The sequence below is a fragment of the Hypanus sabinus genome, chromosome 12 (genome assembly GCF_030144855.1).
Source record: "Hypanus sabinus isolate sHypSab1 chromosome 12, sHypSab1.hap1, whole genome shotgun sequence".
NCBI lineage: Eukaryota > Metazoa > Chordata > Chondrichthyes > Myliobatiformes > Dasyatidae > Hypanus > Hypanus sabinus.
In genome coordinates, this window is record NC_082717.1 from 62,230,150 (window position 1) to 62,255,179 (window position 25,030).

The 25,030-nt window shown below is 40.2% G+C and overlaps 1 protein-coding gene across 7 annotated transcripts in view; it reads left to right on the plus strand.

The window, feature by feature from the left end:
• LOC132402935 (rho guanine nucleotide exchange factor TIAM2) overlaps window positions 1–25,030 on the plus strand; it is a 263,572-nt gene that overhangs the window by 176,591 nt on the left and 61,951 nt on the right. For all 7 annotated transcript variants that reach the window (XM_059986063.1, XM_059986060.1, XM_059986061.1 and 4 more), the window contains 3 exons: window positions 5,392–5,550; window positions 13,390–13,494; window positions 15,638–15,716. In XM_059986063.1, the coding sequence (XP_059842046.1) occupies window positions 5,392–5,550; window positions 13,390–13,494; window positions 15,638–15,716 (343 nt within the window). The remainder of the gene's footprint in view (window positions 1–5,391; window positions 5,551–13,389; window positions 13,495–15,637; window positions 15,717–25,030) is intronic.

Sequence of the window (25,030 nt, forward strand, 5' to 3'; positions counted from 1 at the left end):
TAGACAATAGGTGCAGAAGTAGACCATTCGGCCCTTCGAGCCTGCACCGCCATTTTGAGATCATGGCTGATCAATTACTATGAATACCCGGTTCCTGCCTTGTCCCCATATCCCTTGATTCCCCTATCCATAAGATACCTATCTAGCTCCTTCTTGAAAGCATCCAGAGAATTGGCCTCCACTACCTTCCGAGGCAGTGCATTCCAGACCCCCACAACTCTCTGGGAGAAGAAGTTTTACCTTAATTCTGTCCTAAATGACCTACCCCTTATTCTCAAACCATGCCCTCTGGTACTGGACTCTCCCAGCATCTGGAACATATTTCCTGCCTCTATCTTGTCCAATCCCTTAATAATCTTATATGTTTCAATCAGATCCCCTCTCAAAATTCCAGCGTGTACAAGCCCAGTCTCTCTAACTGCTCTGCGTAAGACAGTCCGGACATCCCAGGAATTAACCTCGTGAATCTACGCTGCACTCCCTCTACAGCCAGGATGTCCTTCCTTAACCCTGGAGACCAAAACTGTACACAATACTCCAGGTGTGGTCTCACCACGGCTCTGTACAAATGCAAGAGGATTTCCTTGCTCTTGTACTCAATTCCCTTTGTAATAAAGGCCAACATTCCATTAGCCTTCTTCACTGCCTGCTGCACTTGCTCATTCACCTTCAGTGACTGATGAACAAGGACTCCAAGATCTCTTTGTATTTCTCCCTTACCCAACTCTACACCGTTCAGATAATAATCTGCCTTCCTGTTCTTACACTTATTCACATTAAACGCCATCTGCCAAGTATCTGCCCACTCACCCAGCCTATCCAAGTCATCCTGAATTCTCCTAACATCCTCATCACATGTCACACTGCCACCCAGCTTAGTATCATCAGCAAATTTGCTGATGTTATTTTTTATGCCTTCATCCAAATCGTTGACGTAAATGGTAAACAGCTGTGGTCCCAATACTGAGCCCTTTGGCACCCCACTAGTCACCACCTGCCATTCCGAGAAACACCCATTGGTAGCAGTGGTCAAGTGTGTTGGGTCCACTGGTTCCACAGGTGATATGTTGAGGGTTGCTGTTCAGAGACATCGTCAAGCTGGCCTGGTTGAAATTTCCTGCAATGATAGAGAAGGCATGAGGGTGTGCAGTTTTGACCCTGCTGATAACATTGCTCAGTTCCTCCAATGTCCACCTGAGGTGGAATGTACACCGCTACCAGGGTGGTTACAGAAAACTCTCTTGGCAGATAAAATGGACAACATTCCGCTGGATGTTACAGGTTGGTTGAGCACAACTGAACAGAACCAAGTTCATGCAACGTGATGAGTTAATCATGAAGCACAGTCCAACTCCTCTGCCTTAAAAGACTGAGCTACCCTGTTTTGTGGAGAGTGGTGAAGCCCTCGAGCTGCAGCACTGTGTCCAAAGTGGGGGGGAATAGCCATGTTGCCATGAAGCAAAATGCACAACAGTTCCTGATGTCCCTCTTGTTTTGCAATCTTGCTCTAGGTCTTCAGCTGTATTTTCCAGAGACTCTATATTCACCAACAAGATAGTCAGGAGCGGAAGTCTAAGGACTCTTACCTTTCCATTGTACCTGTAGACTGGTGTAGCATTCTCTCTTCCATTTTCTTAAAGGGGAGCAACTCGTGACCCGAGTCTGCCATACAACTACTCTTTTGATGAAGAGGGATTCTCAATATGTGCACTTCGTGAATTTCTACAGGGTTTTTAGATTTCAGTTACACACAACAAAATGCCTGGTTATTTGTAATTTCTGATTTTAATAAGCTATGGCATCTACACAGGGTGACTTCCAGCTTGGACTGTAGTCATGTGGTGCATGGCCTCTCACCAGCTTCCATCATGTGTTATGAGCACACAAAAACTGGACACCTGTCCTCAAGATCATTCCCTCCTCTATGCTCTCTTTTAGTAGGGACTAATACACAGCAAGATTTCTTTCTGTAATATTTTGGAAGTGGGAGAATAAAAGGTGACCTATGTATAAACCCTGGCACACTTCTGCCTTTAATTGTAGAGCAAGTCTTTGAAGTCTATACAATGAGGGGTTTTTGCATTTGATCAGACACCTTTTCAGTTTATGGAAGTCTGAATTTTAAGCCTTCATGCATTTGTTTGTGTGTGTGCCAAACTATTTTTCTTGACTGAATTTGTCTTGGTTCTTATAACCAGATGTCAGGTCCTGTAAAGATAAATACATGTTTAATAAGAGAACCAGGGCTCCTTTTATCTTGTACATCAAAAGAAGTTTTCAAGCTGCAACACAGATTCCAAGAGGGGATATACTTTTGACAAGTATTAGAATAAGTTACTTGTGAATTAAATCACAACAGTTACATTGATGCATAAATCCAAGCACCTGTCCAGATGCTTATTAAATGCCGTTACTGTTCCTGGCTCCATTCCCCTTGCCCCCTCCCCACCTAATAGTTCATTCCAGATACCAGCAAACCATTGTGTGGAAAAACAAAGTTACCCTAATGAGCAGCTGTAGCGTGATGTCCCAATAAGACTCAGTGCCTTAGTTGAAGACGACAAGCATGCATTCTGCCTGCTTGCAGATATACTTGTAAACCAAGGGCTCAGTTCAACAACATTCTTCAGGGCCCTGCTATTTATTGTGTATCCCATTGTGGTTCAACTTCCCAAAATGCATCACTTTGCATTTAGTTGAGTTAAATTGCATTCACCATTCCTTTGCTTACTTTCCCAATTAATCTTCACTCTCTACTATACCACCAATTTTCTGTAGTTTGCAAACTTTTAATCATGCTGCCTACATTCTCATCCAAATCATGAATTTATGTAACAAACAATAAAGCACATCACTGGTTTTCAGGCCTCCAAACTGGAAAAAGAAGCTTCCATCAACACCCTTTGCTTCCTACCTCGTGCCAGTTTAGTAGATTGTGCTGTATCCCATGTGTTCCAATCTTCAGGACCATCCTACCATGTGGATTGTTAACAATGGCCTTACTGAAGTCAGTGCAAACAATGTCTACCCCCCTGCCCTCGTCAATGCTCTTGGGTAGCTCCTCAGAACCAAAGCCATGTTTTCCTGTGCTCAGTATTGCTGAGTATGTTTCCACACCCAAAGACACATCGACTATTTGGAGGTGACAGCAGATCAAGAGAGACAGTGCAGAGTGTTGTCAATGTATATGTGAAGTTCTGCAACACACACAAAATGCTGGAGGAACTCAGCAGGCCAGGCACCACCTATGGAAAAAAGTACAGTCAACATTTCGGGCCGAAACCCTTCAGTAGGACTGGAGTAAAAAGCTAGGGAGTAGATTTAAAAGTTGCAGGTAAGAGAGAGAGAAAAATACAAGGTGATAGGTGAAACCTGGAGGGGAGGGCTGAAGTAAAAAGCTGGGAAGTTGATTGGTGAAAGAGACAGAGGGCCATGGAAGAAAGAAAAAGGAAGAAGGAGCACCAGAGGGAGGCGATGGGTTGACAAGGAGGTGAGCCGAGAGAGGGTAAAGAGGATGGGAAATGGGGAAGCAGGGGTCTTTGTGGGGGGCATTACCGGAAGTTTGAGAAATTAATGTTCATGCCATCGATTGGAGGCTACCCAAATGGAACATAAGCTGTTGTTCCTCTAGCCTAAGTGTGGCCTCATCAAGGCAGTGGATGGATATATCAGAATGAGAATGGGAAGTGGAATTAAAATCGGTGGTCACTGGTAGATCCCGCTTTTTCTGGCAGATGGAGTGGAGATGCTCGGTGAAGCAATCTCCCAATCTACGTTGGATCTCACCTACATACATGAGAGCACACGGGGACCACAGAACACAGTATATGACCCCAACAGACTCACAGTTGAAGTGTGGCCTCACCTGGAAAGACTGTTTGGGGCCCTGAATGGTAGTGAAGGAGGAGGTGTTGGGGCATGTGTAGCACTTGTTCTCCTTGCAAGTGCCAGGAGGGAGATCAGTGGAGAGGGACAAATGGATAAGGGAGTTGTATAGGGAGCGATCACCGCTGAAAGGGGGGGGGGGAGAAAGTGGGGTTGGGATCCCATTGGAGGTGGCAGAAGTTTTGGAGAATTATGTGCTGAACGTGTAGGTTGGTGGGGTGTTAGATGTGAACACGAGGAAACCTGTTCTTGGTGGGAGAATGGGGTAAGAGTAGACGTGTGAAATGGAAGAGATTCATTTGAGGGCAGTGTTCATGGTGGAGAAAGGGAAGCCCTAGTCTTTGAAAAAGGAGGAGATCTCCTTCGTTCTAGAATGAAAGGCCTCATCTTGAGAGCAGATGCGGCAGAGACGGAGGAATTGAGAAAAGGGGATGGTGTTTTCTTAAGTAGTAGGGTGGGATAAGGTATATTCCAGGTAGCTGTGAGAGTTTGTGGGTTTGTAACGGACATCAGTGGATAAGCTGTTTCCGGAGATAGAGACAGTGAGATCGAGAAAGCAAAGGGAGGTGAATTTGAGGGCAGAGTGGAAGTTGGAGGCAAAGTGGATGTAGGAAGCAGCGCCGATGCAGTCGTCAATATAGCGTAGGAAAAGTGCGGGACTGTTCCACAAAGCTGACAAACAGGCAGGCATAGCTGGGACTCGTGTGAGTGCCCATGGCTACTCCGTTTGTTTGAAGGAAGTGGGAGGAGCCAAAAGAGAGATTATTGAGAGTGAGGACAAAGGAGTAGACAAAGGAGAGTGGTGGTGGAGGGGTCTGGTGTCTGGAAAAAAAACAGAGAGCCTTAAGGCCTTCCTGGTGGGGGATGGAGGTATAGAGGGGCTGAATATATATAGTAAAAATAAGGTGATGAGGCCAGGGAACTTGAAACCCTTGAAAAGATCAAGAGCGGGAGAGGTGTAATGGATGTAGGGAGGAAGAGACTGAACCGGGGGGATAAAACAGAGTCGAGGTATGACGATATGAGATGCTGCCTGGCCTGCTGAGTTCCTCCAGCATTTTGTGTGTTGCTCATGTTTTCTACTTTCTAATTTTCTAATAATTTTTGGAACTTTATCAATAATACTTAACAATTGACAATGAATGAAATTTCAGTTGGAAGCAAATGTGAATGTGATAAAAAGGGTGATACTGAAGTAATATGTGAATTCCAAATTAGAATCGCTTTCCATTTGATGCCATATTGGGTCCTTGGTAGGTTGCTGGAAATATCTTGCTAAACTGCATATTCAAACCTTTACAATTTTAATCTTGCAGAATATATATAGAAAAAAAATTGTCTTTATATCATATTAATTAGTTGTAAAATTCACCAAAGGAATCTAATTTTTCAGAAAATTTTTAATTATAAAAACCCAAAATAAATAAGTTTAAAGCAAACATGGAGATGTTTTAGGGGTTAACCACACTTTAACAATTAACTTGTAGTTAATTGATATTATTTCAGCCCGAGCCTGATGGATCTTTGAGTGTCCACTTTCCAGCGTCAGCCTGGGACTGTCCTTCAGAGAGTACTGCTCGCGTCTGCTTCCCTGACAACCAAGCAGCGATCATAGCCATTAAAGCAGATCAGACCGTGGAGGATGTACTCACTGCGGCTTGCAAGGTATTGTACTTTCAGGAGAAAAACTGCTTTTAAATGAGCTTGCCAAGTTTACAAAAAATGTGCCTGAATGTGCCAGAGCGATATTGAGTTTTCACTTGTGTTCTCCACTCTTCAGATGTAATGTTGTGGTCTGCGCTTTGCTGCTTGTGTGATTTACTTATGAGATATTACCTTATTGTCATTTCTACGACATTCCTCTAAGTCAGAATAAAGTCCTGCTGTTCAGTCAGATAACTCTTCTCATTGATCAAGGGGGACTTAGTCACCCCATAATGACAACCAAATGTTGGCAGCAATTTCTGGTCAGTTGTCCTTGATGGCTAATAGCAAGATCAATTTTGGCAAATGAGCTATTACCACATTCAGTACTTTGACAAAGAAGGGGCGAGAGTTTCTGCTTTGAATGGAATTCATATTTAAGCACAAATTGTATCCATATTTATGCCTATTTTAAGAATCCTCTTGCCTTTTGAAGTTGGCAAGAACTTGCATTCCATCAACCAAAAAAGTAACGTGAGCTAGTTCAATCCAGCAGCAAATCTGATCAGATTTTTAAAATGCATTTCCTTTAAAAGTTTTCAGGAGTGATAGCCACTTGTTTGATTTTACACCACAATAGATAGGGTGCCAACTCTGAGTGAAGCAACATAAAATAACTTCATAAAAGCAGTGAAACCATTGACTGGTTAGGTCTGTAAGGTGGTATAATTAGTTGATTTGTGCTCGGTGTCATTTCTGCTGGACATTCTGAATACTTAGTTTAAGTAATTGTGTTTGAATTGTCTTTCAGTCCTCTACAAACTTGACACCATTAATACTACTAAAATCAATTTGGTTGGCAGGATTGATGGGGTAAGTTAGGTGCTGGGGGAAGAATGGATGTCAGAAGAGAAAGGAGTTAAGGTGGCTACTGATTGCTATTAGTATCCTGACAGACAGTGGCACAAACTTGATAGTCCATCATTTACTTATGATTGTGGTATAATTATGTCTATTCTCTGATCTATCTTTATTAAAGTTTATCAATGCTCAGAATCTTGCTACTTTCATCATTTGCATTTTGTACCTGTGTCGTTTGTATTATCTGTGTATTGAACTAGAGGCATATTGTGGGAAAGCAATCATGCCTGAAGATCTATGAAACGCACTAGTTATTAAAATCCCAGTGTTCTATTACTGAATTGAGTGATCTTTGCAGGGTTTACTAGTTAAGCTGAGGATTAGTGATCTGAGACACCAGAGTTCCTTTGTCATTGGTGAGAGTGTGGTAAAGTGGAACTAGTTGGTTTGCCCTTGTATAGAAGAGATCCTAACCACTGGTTAAGCGGCCTCCTGAGATTCTTGCTTCTGACAGCACGTATTAGAATATATTGGACTTGAGCAGGAATAAGGTTATTCTGTTGTCCTCAGATGAAATTATTCAGGGGTATTCAGTAGTGCAGTTTTGTTGATTCATATTAACAGGCATAGTGGACATGACTGATCATAAAAATAGGTGTTTGTTGCACCAGATTTTCATTGAATTGCACTGTTTTTCATTAGGATAACTGGATGCTGACTTCTTTTGTAATTGTTGTCCTGGTGACATTTGGATGCTCACATAGCTTAACAGTATTTAAGCTGTTTGAGTAGTTTGACCTTAGCTACCATGTACATAATATGCAACACACACATAATGCTGGAGGAACTCAGCTTTGGAATTCCAGCATCTTTCTCGCGTATGTATATAAAATGGTTTTGAGATTGCATTGCTTGGAGATTTAGATTTACAATACGATTTGCAACAGAATTATCCAAATCTTTACTCTTCATTCGACTGATATCTTCCACTTCTCCCTCCTTGCCCATCTATGTGCCTGCCTAGTTTAATCTTGTATTGAGGAACGGGCATTAGGCATTGGGCAAACTGCAACCTCTACAAGAGAGACAGGAAGAGATAAGAAGGGAAAGAACCTAAATTGAAAAGAGAAAGGTAGTTAAAAAGCAAAACTACCTCTTGTTTTTCAGGAAACATGCTTCTGTCAATCAATTGCAAGGCTGAAACTTTTGTATAATTTGTTTGGCATTCAGCTTTTGTAGCATCTATAATCTGCACAGCCAGCAATCATTCCTGTTGTGATGGATAGTGATATATCTGCTGCTGTTCAATTTTCTGTAAACTGTCATTCATGAATTGCCACAAGTTCTGCTTTGACAAAATCTGTTGATGACAGAATATGTCCGATAGTATAGTGGTATTGCAAAGAATGTCATGAACTGTTTAGAGCAATCATTTGCATTATAACCTAACGTGAAAGAATTGGAATGACCTTTTATGCAGGTAGCAATTCAAATCAATTAACCACGCTATGTTAGTTCTCAGTGTGACACTGCATATTATTATAAATGCTATATCTGATAATTTTTTAAAAATTTAATGGGCCCTTCATTACTGATTGTTTCTTCCCTTTCAATTGTTTTTCTTTTTTGGCTAAAATGAATTGGCGTACAGTATTGATCTGTTAAAATGTGTCAAAATAGTTTTTGTTGCTGAACCAAATGGAATAGAGCAGGAAATTCAACTTCTCAACTCCATTATTTCCTGAATTAAAATGAATTGCAATAGTTCTGTAGCCTTAGCAAAAGAGCTCCAATCTCTTAAATTACAAGGCTCGTATTATGGTAGATTATGACATTGATTTTTGATATGGGCTGTAGTTTACTTTAAGGGCTGCACGCAAGATATGCACAAAGACTTACAGTCTTAGAGTTGTAAAAAAAAAACCTAATGCTAGTATTGTGAATGCTCACAGAAAAACTGAAATCAATAATTTGTCCAGACAGAGGAGAAGGACATGGAGTCTCTGGAAGTGAGGAAAGGTGGCATCAACTTCATGGACCCTACACAGATTACAGAGGAGGAGGTCTTTGCTGTCTTAAGACAGATTAGGGTGGATAATTCCCCAAGGTCTGATAAGGTGTTCCCTCAGAACACTCAGGAGGAAAGTGCAGAAATTGCCGGGGCCCTAGCAGAGATACTTAAATCATCTTAGTGACAGGAGAGGTGCCTAAAGATCAGAGGATAGCCAATGTTGTTCCGCTGTTTACCAAAGGCTCTAAAAATAAACCAGGAAATTATAGAGTGGTAAACCAGATATCAGTAGTGGGAAGGTTATTGGAAGGTATTCTAAGGGACTGGATATGAGTCTTTAGATAGACACAGACCGATAAAGCATGGCTTCATGCGTGACAGGTCATGTCTAATCAATCTTACAGAGATTTTTGAGGAAGTTACCAGGAAATTTGATGAAAGCAAGGCAGTGGATGTTGTCTGCATGGATTTTCAGAAGGCACTTGACAAGGTTCCACATGCGAAGTTGACCAAGGAAGTTGAGTCGCTTGGTATTCAAGTTGAGATTAGACATTGTCTTTGTGGGAGAAGCCAGAGAGTGATAGTAGATGGTTGCTTCACTGACTGGAGTCCTGTGTCTAGTGGAGGACTGCAGGGATTGGGACTGGCTCCATTGTTGTTTGTCATCAATTTCAATGATCTGGATGATAATGTGGTGAACTGGATCAGCAACTTTGCGGAGGACTCCAAGATTGGAGGAGTAGTGAACAGCAAGGAAGACTATCAAGGCTTACAGTGGGATCTGGACCAGCTGGAAGATTGGATTGAAAGATGGCAGATGGAATTTAATGCAGACAAGTGCAAGGTGTTACACTCCAGTAGGACCAACCTGGGTAGGTCTTACCCAGTGTACGACAGGGCACAAAGGAGTGCGATGGAACAAAATGACCTGGGAAAACAGCCCATAATTCATTGAAAGTGGTGGTGCAGGTAGAGTGTCGTAAAAGCTTTTGGCACATTTGACTCCACATATCAAAGCATTAAGTACAGAAGGTAGGATGTTATACTGAAGTTGGACAATTCATTGGTGAGGCCTAATCTGGAGTATTGTGTGCAATTTTGGTCACCTACCTACAGGAAAGATGCAAATATTATTGAAAGAGTACAGAGAAAGTTTACAAGGACGTTGCCAGGTCTGGAAGACCTGAGTTAAAAGGTTAGGACTTTATTCCTTGGAATGCAGAAGGTTGAGAGAAGATTTGATAGAGGTATTCAAAATTATGAATGGTTTTGAGAGGTAAGTGCAAGCAGGCTTTTCCATTGAGGTTGTATGGGACTATAACTGGATGTCATGGGTGAAAGGTGAAAAGTGTTAAAGGGAACGTGAGGGGAAACTTCCTCACTCTGAGGATCCTGAGAGTATGGAATGAGCTGCCAGCACAAGTGGTGCATGCAGCCTCAATTTCAACATTGAAGCTAAGTTTAGAAAGGTACATGAATGGTAGGGCTATGGTCCTGGTGCAGGTCAATGGAAGTAGACAGTTCCAGTGGTTTCACATGGACTAGATGGGCCAAAGTGCCTTTTTCTGTGCTGTATTTTTCTAAGACTCTATGACTTCCGTCATATGCCTGATAAAGTATGTCACACCAAAACCATTATAGCTGTCTAGTGTTTTGATCATTTAGATCATGGGATGGTTTGTTAAATTCAATTCATTAAACTTCAACTTCTGGACCTGGTCCTCTAAATCACAATTAAGGCTACCAAACTGTAACTATGGGAAGGTACAATTGTAACCGATCACCTAAGATATCGCTGGAATTATTGCTTAATTTCTTTATTAAAAAGCCTCTGCTTTGCCATCATTCATATCTTATCAGCAATTTTTCCCCATTAGGCACTGACAGCACTGATGGTACAATCCTGCTGTGAATGATACCCATATGAGGCTAAGAAAACCAGAAAGATGTGGACAAAGGAGAAAATGAAATTAAATCTCTTGCCCTATGTATATAAGCAAAAGTGGAATCACAGTTTCACCGACTAATGGGGAATGAACTAAATTGGCAGAGCAGATAATTTTACAATGGAAATCATAATGTTCAAAATAAGTGCAAAAAATAAGTTTAAAATGCCAAACAAGACAACTAAGTTGTGCAGATTATTTAGAAAAAGGACCAATGCACCTCAAGAAAATGCGGTTTCTGCTAAAGTACCCAAATTAACTAAAAATGAAAGCATATTTCAGAAAGGGAGGAAGTGAAGAGTGTCCTTGGTAGAAAGGTGAGATGACAAACATAACCATGCTTGAAAGAAGTAAAAATACCCAAGAGGAAAATAGGGGAAAATCAACCAAAAATCATGAAATAGAAATAGTATTAGCAAATTATTGAACACAATATAAATAGAACAAACAAATAGCTTGTAAGAATTGGACTGAATCAAATTGAAGGTTAATACTGAGAAAGAATTCAATAAAATTAAAGAGAGCTTCAGCAAGCTTATAGTTTTCAAATAAGTTTTAATGTTGTTTTGTGTGAAGTTTTGCACTTGTTGGGAAGTATAAGGAAGCCACAGATAGCTCCAATCAGTTTCAGTGAGGTATTGACAAAACTCTTTGTTTGTCCAACTATAACAATCAACAAGACATTTTCCCCCATGATAATAAAAGGAAACCAGGGAATTCTGATGGGTTATAATTGGAAAAGAGTTCATGACAAACTTGTAAGGAACCTTGATTAGACCTTTTAGAGTACAACTGCATGGTTCTAATTTAAGATGATAATTTAAATGTGGTTTAGTAATAAGAACAAGTAAGTCTTTAAGTCTTCAATTGATTTTAAAAAAGAGGTTTGTTAGTTAACTTTGTTGAAGTCCTTAAGATTTTGTTAGAGATTATCAGGATAGAAATAGAGAATATATCGAAAATCAGATCTCATCAATATAAAAATTATCCATATAAATGAATCTGGAAGATTATTGATCCAAAGAATACTAAGATTTTGGCACGATCTACCACAATGTTTTAACATATGTAAGATACAACATCAGATTAATTGGAAGAAGTTAATTTTTTGTGTACAATGTTCTAGTTGGAATCTACGTTGGTAACATTAACCAGGCTTCTCTCATTTCAGATGCTGACCAGCCTGCTCTGTATTTCCATTTTTTCCTGAATTCCTAAATATATATTGTTCCCATATATTGTGGCCACAAACTTTAAATCAGTCTGGAAACTTGTACAATTTTCTGCCCCTTTGTCCTGGTCTTATTTATTGTATAAATTTGAGTACAGAATTCTAATACAAATACCAGGTAACATCGCTTGTCAAATCCTACCAGTGAGAGTATTTTCCTGTTATTCTTAATCTATCTCTTCCTACCTTCTGACCAATTATCAACCAGTGTTACAAGGACACCTCCATAGTTTTCTCAGTGATTTCTACTATCTACTACTTCCGAGCTGACTATCTCATTCTTGCCATTCAACTCTGGTGAGTGTTTGGAGAGCATGTCATTTTGTGTGTTCCCTATGCTATTCTGACTGCATGAGTGAGATTGTTTGGGTAATTGCCATTGCCAAAAGGACAGTCATCCCATGAAGAGTTTGTGTGCTACATTTTGTGTCCTGAGAAAGTTATTAATTATGTGGATGTTCACATTATTCAACAAAAGAGTAAAACTCTCACTGCCTTATTGAGAAATTAATTTTTGACTTGCTCCCTTTTTTATTTTGGAGACAATTGATTAAATTATTTCTTCAGTTTTACCTTTTATTTTGCGGCAATAATCTGATTAAACTATGAATGGTTGAGTGACGAACTGTGAAGGCACCATGAAAAGCAAGTGCCAGTTCACATTGACCACTGAATTTTGTTGACTAAATGTGGAAGAAATTCCTCTTTGGTCACAGAAGTTAAGCAAAGCATCCATTAGTCTACATTCTCAAACCTGTCAAAGTTGAATTTCAGTCCTTAAAAAGATGTAGGGTGTGTTCCTGTTGGAATGATTACCCAGACTTGGCAATTAAAGTGACAGAGAAACTATCAGCAGTCACTGTCATGATCTGATAAAATAACAGCAACCATGTTTTTTAAGCACAGAGTAATTCAGAAATATGAATTGGTTGATGATTTTGATCCTTTCCATGGACTGTTTTGCAGCAGGACCATGTGTTTTATGAGAGGAGTGATGAAAGTTTAAGGATTCCCAAAGTAATCTTGCCATGAGGTGCTCAGATTACGTTTTATTTCATTGTGTAAGGGGCATGTCATGTCATAATTCTTAGTAAGACTATGACCAATTAAAAAAGGTACTAACTTTATGTTTTGTGAACATTATGCCACCTTAATCTCATGAGTTAGATCCACAAAATAGCTAGAAAATCTGACAATAGCGTGCTTTTTTTGGTCTCTTGTTTTTTTTTTTGAATTCTTTAATGTGATTAGCTGCTCTGCTAGTTCATAATATTGCTGCTAAAAGTCCTGAAACCCTAATAAGCTCTTCTGAAAGTAAATGCTTTTGGGAAAAGAAGAGGGATCTTTGAAGGAACTTTCTATGAGATTAATGGAAGTTCCACTGGTGGGGCATTGAGTACAGAATCTTGAGGAGGGAGGCTTTGTTCCTTTTCACTCTCACTGTGTCAGATTTCATACTTGCTATTCTGGAGCATGTACTTTTCCTTTTTTTAAAAAAAAATGGAGCAGCAGAAGCCCATGCAAGCTCCAAAATTCAATCTGTTAAGCACTCTGAATTTTATTGTGATGTAGTAGCAAGAGCAATCAGCTTGTGCCACGGCAAACTCGTATCATATGGTAAAGACCTGATTTATTTTATGGGGTATTTCATGCCTTGGTAACATAACACAAGATTTCCTGATTCACTGTCACTTCCCTTTGCAATTTGGGCAGTGTAAAGAACTGAAATTTCTTGGGCCTGATTATTTCAAATTTTTATTATGAATTTTTGACAGTGAAGACATATTAATAAATGCCCCTTTCTCATGCAGATGAAACAGCTGAATCCAGTTCATTACAATGTTCGTCTCAGAAGAATGGTACACAAAAATATGGAATATTACATTCCTAATCGATTGGACTACATACAGGACCAGGTAATACTTGGCATAATATTTTACAGAAAAATATTTTGTCCCCCTCTTGAAGATACTTATCATGCTACAAAGGTATCATTCTATGAATGTCAATGGCTGTCTAGCCATTCTCCGTTAATATTTTATAAATCATTTGTCAAGATAATCTTTTTTGATATTTTCATGCATCCGCAGCACTTTATGGTAAAAATATAATAAAGACTAATCAAGAGGAAAGAAAAAATTGCAACTTGCCATATTGCATCATTGTGGTGTGTCAGGGTTCTACAGGCAAATGTGGCTGTTAATTCTGGATCTCCACATTCTTGAATCACAAGTTGGGTAGAATGACAAGCTGATAATTTTATGGTGGTATTGGTTATGTGATAAATGTTTTATTTGTTCCTCCCCTGACTTTCCAGAGGTACTTTTTGTTAAGTATCTTATCAAAAACATGTTCAACGAAACAGCACAGCATTGAACTGTAAGGCTTGATAACATGCTAAAGAACTTGAATGCAAATTGAATCATAGTCTTTTGACTCACAGAGTCAAAACTGAGTCCTCCTCCTTTTAGTTTTAGAATGCCAAAAACTGAGGGAAAGAAACTTGTGGTTCACTGTGGCATTGAAGCTAATACAGGTATTCCCCGAGTTACGAACGTCTGACTTACGGACAACTTGTACTTACAAACTGAGGAAGGAGAATGTCATCTGCCATTTTAAGTCTTTGCCGTTGACACTGTGTTGAGTGTTAACTTTGTATTTGTCTTTAAATTTTCTTAGTAAGATTCACCCTGACCCCGCCCCCCCCCTCCGGTCGGCTGGTGGCGCAGTGAGATCAACGTGGGCTGGAGAACGGAGGTTTCCGAGTTCAATCCAGTGACAGACTGCTCCTGTGCTGGGTTGATATCGAGCTCGCAACATGACCTCGTTAAAAAAAGCACTGCCACCTCCAGTTTAAATTCCCATGCAGAATATTGTGGAGGATCAAATACCCAAACCCAGCACAGCCCCCTCTTGTCCCATTCAGCCTGTCACAGTGCGGTGGTCCTTAGGACCCAGCGAACCTCGGGAGCCGACGGAGCTCGAGACCAGACGTCCGCAATGTTTCTGTTCCATTGACAGGAAGTGTAAATAATAAAGCGTTTGGAAAGAGGTGAAATGCCATCGGTCATTAGAAAAGTGTTAGACTACAGTCAGTCAACAATCGGAACAGTTTTAAAGGATAATAGATAAAGTGAGAATAATGGAGCATGTGAAAAGCTCTGCCCCAATGAAAGCTACAATTATTACTAAGCAACGCAGTGGTTTAATTATTGGAATACATACATTTCTTAAGTGTTTTATATGCATAGAAAGGTAAAATATATACTATATGCTAAGACAAACGTTTGACTAACTGATGCTAAATAATACAGGATTTACTTGTTCCGACTTATCTACAAATCCGACTTAAATACGGACTCAAGAGCGGAACTCATATGTAACCCGGGGACTGCCTGTAGTTGATTGGCTGAAATTGGGTAACTTTGTATTAAGGAATTAAATGAATTGTTAATACAGATTTATAGAATGTAACTTTTTGATTAATCAGACATTCCTTCAGTCTGGATTTTGCCCTTTCCGTACCACCATGAAAATATGGTTATCATCATCATTCATTGTATTCATTGAATTAATTTCGTTTCAGGACCTTATTTTTAATTCATCCTCCTTCACTGGTTTTCCTGTAGGGTTATCTTTGTCAGATTAAATCTTATATTTGCTACATTTAGTCAGGTCATCTCTAGCAATAGATTATCCTGTTTCTTCCTGGTTGTCTACTACAAAAATCTATCCTTTTAATCCTCCTCCTCTTTATCTTCTTTCATCTAGACTTCTCTTCGCTTCAGTTTTTTATAATCACCTCTAAGCCCAAGGCTTTTCCTTTCTGCAGTCCCTTTAAAGATTACTGATTTATAACATCGTGAAAAGCATGATAACCCCTGTTTACTTCTTATAAAATCTAGTCAACTCTTCTCAACTGTAGAAAATGATATTGAAAAATTGGGATGTCTTGTTTAAAAAAAACAAAACTTTTCAAAAACATTTGTCTATAGTGACTTGTTGCATAGCTTTTAGGAGTAATGTGGAATGATAAATCTATCTTCTTTATTGTTGCAGTTGTTTGATGAAATAGAAATTGTCACCATGAATATTTACCATATGCATCTTAAAAGGCAAGGATCTGAAACTGCTTTTGGTAAGTGATGACTTTGCATTTTCTTCTGTTTCATTCACCACAGTAACAAAAGCAGCTTCTTACTCTTAGTTTTGTTTTGCACTGTTTTGAGGTTACAAGAAAGTTAATAGAAAGCTGAACTTCCTGAATTTAGTTATATCAATAATGTATTACTGGGAATGCAAATTCCATTGCGTAAATTTAACTTGTAAATTTATGACCAGTAATATGCTAATTCTTAAATAATTTGCCATTGTGGAGAACAAAAAAAGATAAATTTAAGAAATTATGTTCAAAGTGAGTTTAGAAATGCAAATCATTGGATAATCCAGAGTGTAGTGGAAACCTTGAAATTTATCTCTGGAGATATTGGTGTTTATCAGCCTAAGTGCTATTGATATTACAATTTCCATATTAGTGGTTGTTCTGTGGGTTCTGGAATCCATCAATTGTCGCTTTTAATAATGGAGTTAAAATTAAGACACTCATTTGCAATACACACTTGTATCTGTTCTTGTGCAACTGAACAGAAGCTTGAGCAACTGACTACCCAGCAGTTTGTTTTTGCTTTAAATTCCATTCCATCATTTGCAGTCATTTGAAAAACTGACTCACTCTGTTGCATGAATAAAGCACCTTGTTAAATGTATAAAACATGTCTGCATCAGTGTTATCTTGTATTTCCATACAATGTTACTCTTGGCTGTTATACATCTATTGTCAGAGAAGTACTTGCATAAATAGGTAAACAACCTTCATACAAGCAAGGACAGAAAACAGGGCAAAGTGAGTATACTTATTAAGTAAGTTATGTGTCAAAGTATTTGGTGAGTACATTTCTAACTCTTCTGGCTTCAGTCTCGTTGCCATCTGTTCTGAAATTGTTAGGTTGCATTCAAGAAAACAATGAAATGGCGTGCTGTTGTCTGACAGCATTTTCAGATTTCTCTGGTTACCCCATCCACACTGATCTGCCCGAGCAGCGTTTTCAAAATTACACACCCTGGAAAGCGTTTCTGAAAAGCTCCAGTTTCGGGGGACAAAAACGCCGTTTTACTGTGGACAGAGGGTAAAAACGAAGAGAAAAAGCTTCAGTTACGGATTTATCTGGTGTGTGGACGTAGCCTTAGTATGGCAGTTTCAAATCACTCTCACTGTTCTTACTTTTGTTTTGCCCAGTTAATAGTTCGGCTACAACTATTAACAGTTTATTCAAGCTCCATTTTTAATTTCTTCACTGGTCCTATTAGAACCAATTTTGCCTTGCATATTCACCACTTTTAAAATTTCATTACTCTTTGCTTTTTTTATAATTTATTTTTATTTATTGAAGTTCATCATCAAACAAACATTTCCATTGTACATTTCAGACATTGTACATATAATCATATATATCACAAATATCCACGAAGTATTTATCTGGGGTATACACTTATATAAAAGAGTGGAAAAAAAAACAAGCAAAAGGAAAGAACTATGTACAAGTCGGGAGTGATCTTTTTTTTTACAACAGATTCATTGATTTGTGAGAATAAAATCAGGCCTATGAGGCATTATGTAGTTAAACCATTTTTCTCAGTATGAATCAAATTGTTCCAAATTGGATAAAATTCTCTTACGTTTGATTGGATTTTATAGCCCATTGACATTAAAAGAAATGAATTTTACCTTGTCCTTAGCCGTCTGTATTTATCTGTCAATGTACCATTGAAATTAGAATAAAACTTAATCGATCTACACCCTGAACAAATAAGAACCAAGAAATGCAAATAACAACAAAAATGGCAACAAACGTGTGATCCCAAGGCTGAGGTCTCTAGTAGATGACCCTGCGTTGAGCTAGAGGAAATGTCTAGCTGTGGGGGATAACCCCTCCTACTTGTGAGTTGAGGGCCCCCAATGCAGTATTCATAAAAGTCAGTGAACAAATCCATAACACAGAAAAGATTTCCCTGTGTACTCCTATATATATATATATATATATATATATATATATATATATATATATATATATATATATATATATATATATATATACACACACACACATATATACATTCATACACACACACATTACATACACACATATATATTCTCATTTTGGTGGGTAAAAAGGAGTAAGTGAGAGAATAACGAATAACAACTAAGTAATATAAAATCCACATTATAATAAGTATTTCTTGAGATAGGTATATCACCGTCTACTTTTGCTTCTGTTTAGCTTCTCAACATTTTTAAAGTTAGCCAAACCTTATGGCTCTTCTGAAGGGGGTGAGGACTGTGTTTGGGAAACTCCCGGTCTCTTGCTGATATATTTCTCTCAGCCTCCTCCCGTCTCCTGCCTTCTCGGTTCTCGCACTATTTCCCAAGTGGAGCGGAATAATTCCTCAGTCAGGCTTTCCCTCGTTTTGGTGACGCTAACGGACAACCCTCTGGCCTTCATGTCTGTAGTCGCCTCTTCCATCGTCTGGTACAACCGCGTCCCATTGTCATAAAACACTCGAAGTTTAGCAGGGTATGGAGTTTGAAATCTAATCTTGTTTTGCTTTAGTACTCACTTTACTTCAGGGTATTCTTTCTGTTTCTGCAGGACTGCGGTGGGGGGGGGGTGTAATCTTGGTTGACATATATTAATTTTTTCGTCGTAAAACACTCTCTTCTTACCCCAGGCCCTTTGGCCCTTTGTAGAATCTGCAAGCCTTTCCCCTTTTTACTTCCCTCTTCTTGCATAGAAACTTGTGCAACCTGTTGTGTGTTTAATATTTCAGTAATCGTGTACATATATTGATTGATTAAGCATTCTTTGTAGTTTATATAAAATTCATTGTTATATATAAAAATACTTGAATTGCATACATCATGTGATGCTACCACATGATACGGGTGTGCCTCGCTTACAGTGAAACGTGAAATTAGACTGGCATTTTGGACTCCTGTGTCATCTTTTGAATTAATTTAATGTTTTGGAGTTACAAAATATAACACAACTAATTATTTCCCGTCCTGTTAGAGGGTGCCGTTACTACTGCACTCCCTACATTCAGGTATTTGTAACCCCCTGGGTCGCCTCAGGCTCGCTCAGCTCGTTTCGTCTACGGGGAGCAGCCTTAGGCCCCGCCAAACTGGGTAATCAGCTGGTGTGGATGCTGTGTGATGTCCCCGCCTCGCCCAAAAACAGACAGTACACCATATGTGATTAAATGAGTACAATTTATAAAGGTTACTATAACTAAGTGATTAATAACGATATAGTATATATGGAAAAAAAAAGAAAAGGCGCCAAACTTATCAAAGTCCAAACCACTTTGTGCACAACCATTGGAGCTCGATTACTGAAGTCTTCTGGCCACCATTCGATCCCCTCCGAACTCCTCGACTCGCAGCTTAGGACCATCCGAAGTGGTCAACCAAGCACATCTAGCTTCATCTCCTCTCCTCAGGGTACCTCCTGGCCTTGGATTCCCCCTCCCTCGCCTGGGGTCCGTTCCTCACCCAGCTGACAGCCCCTCGCGCTGATCTCCCCAAAAGCCCGCCAACAATAGCTTCCAGACTCAGAAGAAAGAACAACATTAATCCCAATTGGTTTACAAAGGAATACAATTCTCGTTATCAGTAAATTTTAACCCAAACAAGCTTCCAGCACTCTCTCACAACAAAGAAGCATTCCTGCTTTTAACAAAATAAAGAAGCCATTTTGATTACATACACAGTAACAAAGAAAAAAGAAGAAACCCCCTTTACATATTGCTTTTCTTCCTTACTCTCTGTATGGGATATGCAGTGGCTGTAAAAAGTATTCACCCCTCGGAAGTTTTCATGTTTTATTGTTTTACAACATTGAATCACAGTGGATTTAATTTGGCTTTTTTGACATTGATCAACAGAAAAAGACTCTTGTGTCAAAGTGAAAAGAGATCTCTGCAAAGTGATATAACTTAATTACAAATATAAAACAAAACAGTTGATTGCATAAGTATTCACTCTCCTTTAATAGGACATATCACATTATCACTGGGGCAGCCAATTGGTTTTAGAAGTCAAATAATTAGTTAAATAGAGATCTGTTTTTGGAAACCTGTATGTAGTCAAGATGTTTCAATTGATTGTAGTAAAAGTATACCTGTATCTGGAAGGTCCAACTGCTGGTCAGTCAGTATCCTGGCAAAAACTACCCCATGAAGACAATTGAACACTCTAAGCAACTCCGTGAAAATGTTATTGAAAAGAACAAGTGAGGAGATGGATACAAGAAAATTTCCAAGTCACTGAATATCCCTTGGTGTACAGTTAAGTTAATCATCAAGAAATGGAAAGAATACGGCATAGCTATAAATCTGCCTAAAGCAAGCTGTCCTCAAAAACTTAGTGACTGTGCAAGATGGAGACTACTGAGGGAGGCCACCAAGAGACCGATGACAACACTGGAGGAGTTACAGACTACAGTGGCTGAGATGGGAAAGACTGTGCACACAACAGCTGTTGCCCAGGTGCTTCACCAGTCGGAGCTTTATGCGAGAGTGGCAAAGAGAAAGCCAGTGTTGAAAAAAATTCACATGAAATCACAGCCAGTTTGCCAGAAGGCACGTGAGAAACTCTTGAAGTCAGCTGGAAGAAGGCCCAATAAATGGCCTGTTGAAACTAAGGCTGAGCTTTTTGGCCATTAGACCAAACACTGCACATTATCAAAAACAGACCATCCCTACCTGAAGTACGGTGGGGGCTGCATCATGCTTCACTACAGCAGGCCTGTGAAGGTGAAGGGTAAAATGAATGCAGCAAAATACAGGAAATCCGGGAGGAAAACCTGATGCAGTCTGCAAAAGAACTGTGACTTGCGAGAAGATTTGTTTTCCATCAAGACGATGACCCAACCATAAAGTCAGAGTTACGCAGGAATAGCATAAATACAACACAGAACAGCCAAGTTAGAATCCAGACCTCAATCCGACTGAGAATTTGTGGCTGGACTTGAAATGGGCTGTTCACTCGTGATCTCCATGCAATCTGACAGAGCTTGAACAGTTTTGTAAGGAAGAATGGGGAAAAAGTTGCAGTGTCCAGATGTGCAAAGCTGATAGAGACCTATCCACACATACTCAAGACTATATATACTGACTTGGGGGGGGGGGGAATAATTTATTCAATCAATTATTTTGTATTTTATATTTATTTAGATCACTTTGCAGAGATCTGTTTTCATTTTGAAGAATAGACTGTCACTTTGACAGTCTGAAAAAAAATCACTAAGCAACTATCATCAACAGATCACTTGCAATACCAGAGGAAACAACACACTAGACTATTGCTAAACCACCATCAAGAATGCCTACCGTGCTATTCCACACCCTCACTTAGGGAAGTCTGATCACCTGGCTGTCCCTGAGTATCGGCAGAGACTGAAGACTGCAGCACCAGCAGTGACGACAAAGAAGGATTGGACAAGGGAAGCACAGGAGCTCCTACAGGTCTGTTTAAATCAGTGGACTAAACTGTATTCAGGGATTCATCTTCAAACCTGTTTTTACTGACTTCGTTAAAACCTGTGCGGATGAGTGTGTGCCTTCAAAGACTTGCTGTACATTCCCAAACCAAAAGTCGTGGATGAACGTTGTTTGCTGAAGGCTAGATTTGTGGCATTCAAGTTTGGTGACCCAGGCCTGTACCAGAAAACCAGGTATGATTTGCAGAGGGCCATTTCAAGGGTGAAGAAATAATTCCGAACGAGGTTAGAGGTGGCATCGAATGCATGGTAACTCTGGCAGGGTCTGCAAGACATTACTTCCTACAAAGCAAAACCCAATAGCATGAATGGCAGCGGTGCTTCACTACCAAATGAACTCAATGCCTTCTATGGACACTTTGAAAGGGAGATTACAACTACAGCTGTGAAGATCCCTGCTGCACTCGATGACCCTGTGATCTCTGTCTCAGAGGCCAATGTTAGGTTGTCTTTAAAGAGAGTGAACCCTCACAAGGCAGAAGGTCCCAATGGATTACCTGGCAAGGCTCTGAAAACCTGTGCCAACCAACTAGCAGGAGTATTCAAGGACATTTCCAACCTCTCACTGCTTCGGGCAGAAGATCCCACTTGCTTCAAAAAGGCAACAATTATACCAGTGCCTAAGAAGAATAATGTGAGCTGCCTGAATGACTATCGCCCGGTAGCACTCACATCGACAGTGATGAAATGCGTTGTCAGTTGGTCATGACTAGACTGAACTCCTGCCTCGGCACGGACCTGAACCCATTGTAATTTGCCTATCGCCACAGTAGGTCAACAGCAGATGCAATCTCAATGGCTCTTCACAATGCTTTAGACCACCTGGACAACACAAACACCTACAACAGGATGCTGTTCATCGACTATAGCTCAGCATTTAATACCATCATTCCCACAATCCTGATTGAGAAGTTACAGAACCTGGGCCTCTGTACCCCCCTCTGCAATTGGATCTTCGACTTCCTAACCAGAAGACCACAATCTGTGCATTTTGGTGATAACATATTCTCCTCGCTGACTATCAACACTGGCGCACCTCATGGGTGTGTACTTAGCCCACTGTGCTACTCTCTATATACCCATGACTGTGTGGCTTGGCAGAGCTCAAATACTATCTGTAAATTTGCTGATGATACAACCATTATTGGTAGAATCACAGGTGGTGACAAGAGAGCATACAGGAGTGAGATCAACATGTACAAACAAGCTGGATGAACTCAGCAGGTCGGGCAGCATTGGTTGAAATGAGCAGTCAACATTTCGGGCTGAGACCCTCCGTCAGGACTGAAGGAGGAGGGAGCAGGGGCCCTATGAAGAAGGTGGGGGGAGGGTGGAAGGTGCCAGGTGAAAAAACAATCAGAGGAAAGATCAAGGGGTGGGGTAAGGGAAGGGATAGGCAGGAGAGGTGAAGAAGGAATCTAAGGGGAAAGCACTATGGGTAGTAGAAGAAAGCAGAATCATGATAGGTGATAGGCAGCTAGAAGAGGAGGCATTGTGAAATTGGGATGGTGGAAGGGGGAGGGAGGGAATTGCTGGAAGTTGAAGAATTCGATGTTCATACCAAGGGGCTGGAGACTACCCAGACTGTATATGAGGTGTTGCTCCTCCATCCTGAGTTTGGCCTCATGGCAGTAGAGGAGGCCATGTATGGACATATCCGATTGGAAATGTGAAGCAGAGTTGAAGTGGGTGGCAACTGGGAGATCCTGTCTGTTGTGGCGGACGGAGCAGAGGTGCTCAACAAATCGGTCCCCCAATCTGCATCAGGTCTCGCCGATGTAGAGGAAACTGCATCGGGAGCACCAGATGCAATAGATGACCCCAACAGACTCACAAGTGAAGTGTTGCCTCACCTGGATGGACTGTTTGGGCCCTGAATGGTGGTAAGAGAGGAGGTGTAGGGACAGGTGTAGCACTTACGCTTGCAGGGAGAAGTACCAGGTGGGAGATCTGTGGGGAGGGACGTTTGGACCAGGCAGTCGTGGAGGGAATGATCCATGCGAAAAGCAGAGAGGGAAAGATGTGCTTAGTGATGGGATCCTGTTGAAAGTGACGGAAGTTGCGGAGGATAATATGCTGGATCCGGAGGTTGGTGGGATAGTAGGTGGTAGGTACAGGAGTGAGATATGCCAACTAGTGGAGTGGTGCCACAGCAACAACCTGGCATTCAACGTCAGTAAGATGAAAGAGCTGATTGTGGATTTCAGGAAGAGTAAGACGAAGGAACAAATACTAATCCTCATAGAGGGATCAGAAGAAGAGAGTGAGCAGCTTCAAGCTCCTGGGTGTAAAGATCTCTGAGGATCTAACCTGGTCCCAACATATCGATGTAGTTATAAAGAAGGCAAAACAGAGGCTATACTTTTTTAGGAATTTGACGTGATTTGGCATGTCAACAAATACACTCAAATACCTCTCTGGTTGTACCATGGAGAGCATTCTGACAGGCTGCATCACTGTCTGGTATGGAGAGGCTACTGGACATGACCAAAAGAAGCAGCAGAGGGTTATAAATCTGGTCAGCTCCATCTTGGCTACTTGCCTACAAAGTACCCAGGATATCTTTAGGGAGCAGTGTCTCAGAAAGGTAGTGTCCATTATTAAGGACCTCCAGCACCCAGGGCATGCCTTTTCTCACTGTTACCATTAGGTAGGAGGTACAGAAGCCTGAAGAGACACACTCAGCGATTCAGGAACAGCTTCTTCCCCTCTGCCATCCAATTCCTAAATGGACATTGAAGCTTTGGACACTACCTCACTTATTAAAATATTACAGTACTTCTGTTTTTGTATGTTTTTTTAATCTATTCAATATATATGTAATTGATTTACTTGTTTATATATTAATTTATTTATTTTTTCTCTCTGCTAGATTATGAATTGCATTGAACTGCTGCTGCTAAGTTAACAAATTTCACATCACATGCCGGTGATAATAAATCTGATTCTGAAGAGTCTTTCAGTGTCAAAAAAAAAGCCAATCATATCCAGTGCGATTCAATGTTGTAAAACAATAAAACATGAAAACTTCTCAGGGGATGAATAGTTTTTATAAGGCACTGTACATTAATAATGCTGTCAGGAATTACTGTCGTTCCTTGCTCCATACAAATTTTTTGTTGCCTGGTCACGACTGAGACAATGTAGAAATAGCATCGTGAAGATGCTGGAAATCCGAAATAGAAACAGAAGCCGTGAGGAATGTTCAGCAGGCCAGGCAGCATCTCTTGGGAGAGAAACATAGTTGATATTGCAGGTAACCTTACATCAGAGCCAAGAGAGGTCAGAGAGATGCTTTGAAATGTGCCGTAAGGATGGGGAGAGAATAAAAGACAGAAATGGGGTTGGCTGCAGTTGAGGAGAAACTGTATGACACACTGTCTCTCTCCACCATTGTCAGTTCCCATTTGAGACACTAGACTGAACTTAATGTTTTACTTACCATTGGCAAACACAGAATCCAAAATACTGCTGTTTTGGCTTATAACTAACATTGCTCTCTCAGAAAGAGAGCAGAAGACATCTGATCCTTTCACTTCCTCTGGACATGAAGAAATCCTTTTAAGTTTAATTGCTGTTATTATATGAGCTCATATCCCAACTTATAGATGGTTAGCTTTGTCTCCATTTATCATTTCATCATGCTTTAACAGGGAATTTCCAAATATTTATTGGCAGTACCAATGTATGGTTTATGTTAAGCAGTTTTTTTCTGCAAGCTGAGGCAGGTTATTCAGAAATGTACTGTTAAAGAATAAATGTAACAAAAATCACTCCAACATCTCCAGGAAAATGCAGAGAGAGAGAGTGCTTACAAATTATGTGAATATAATTG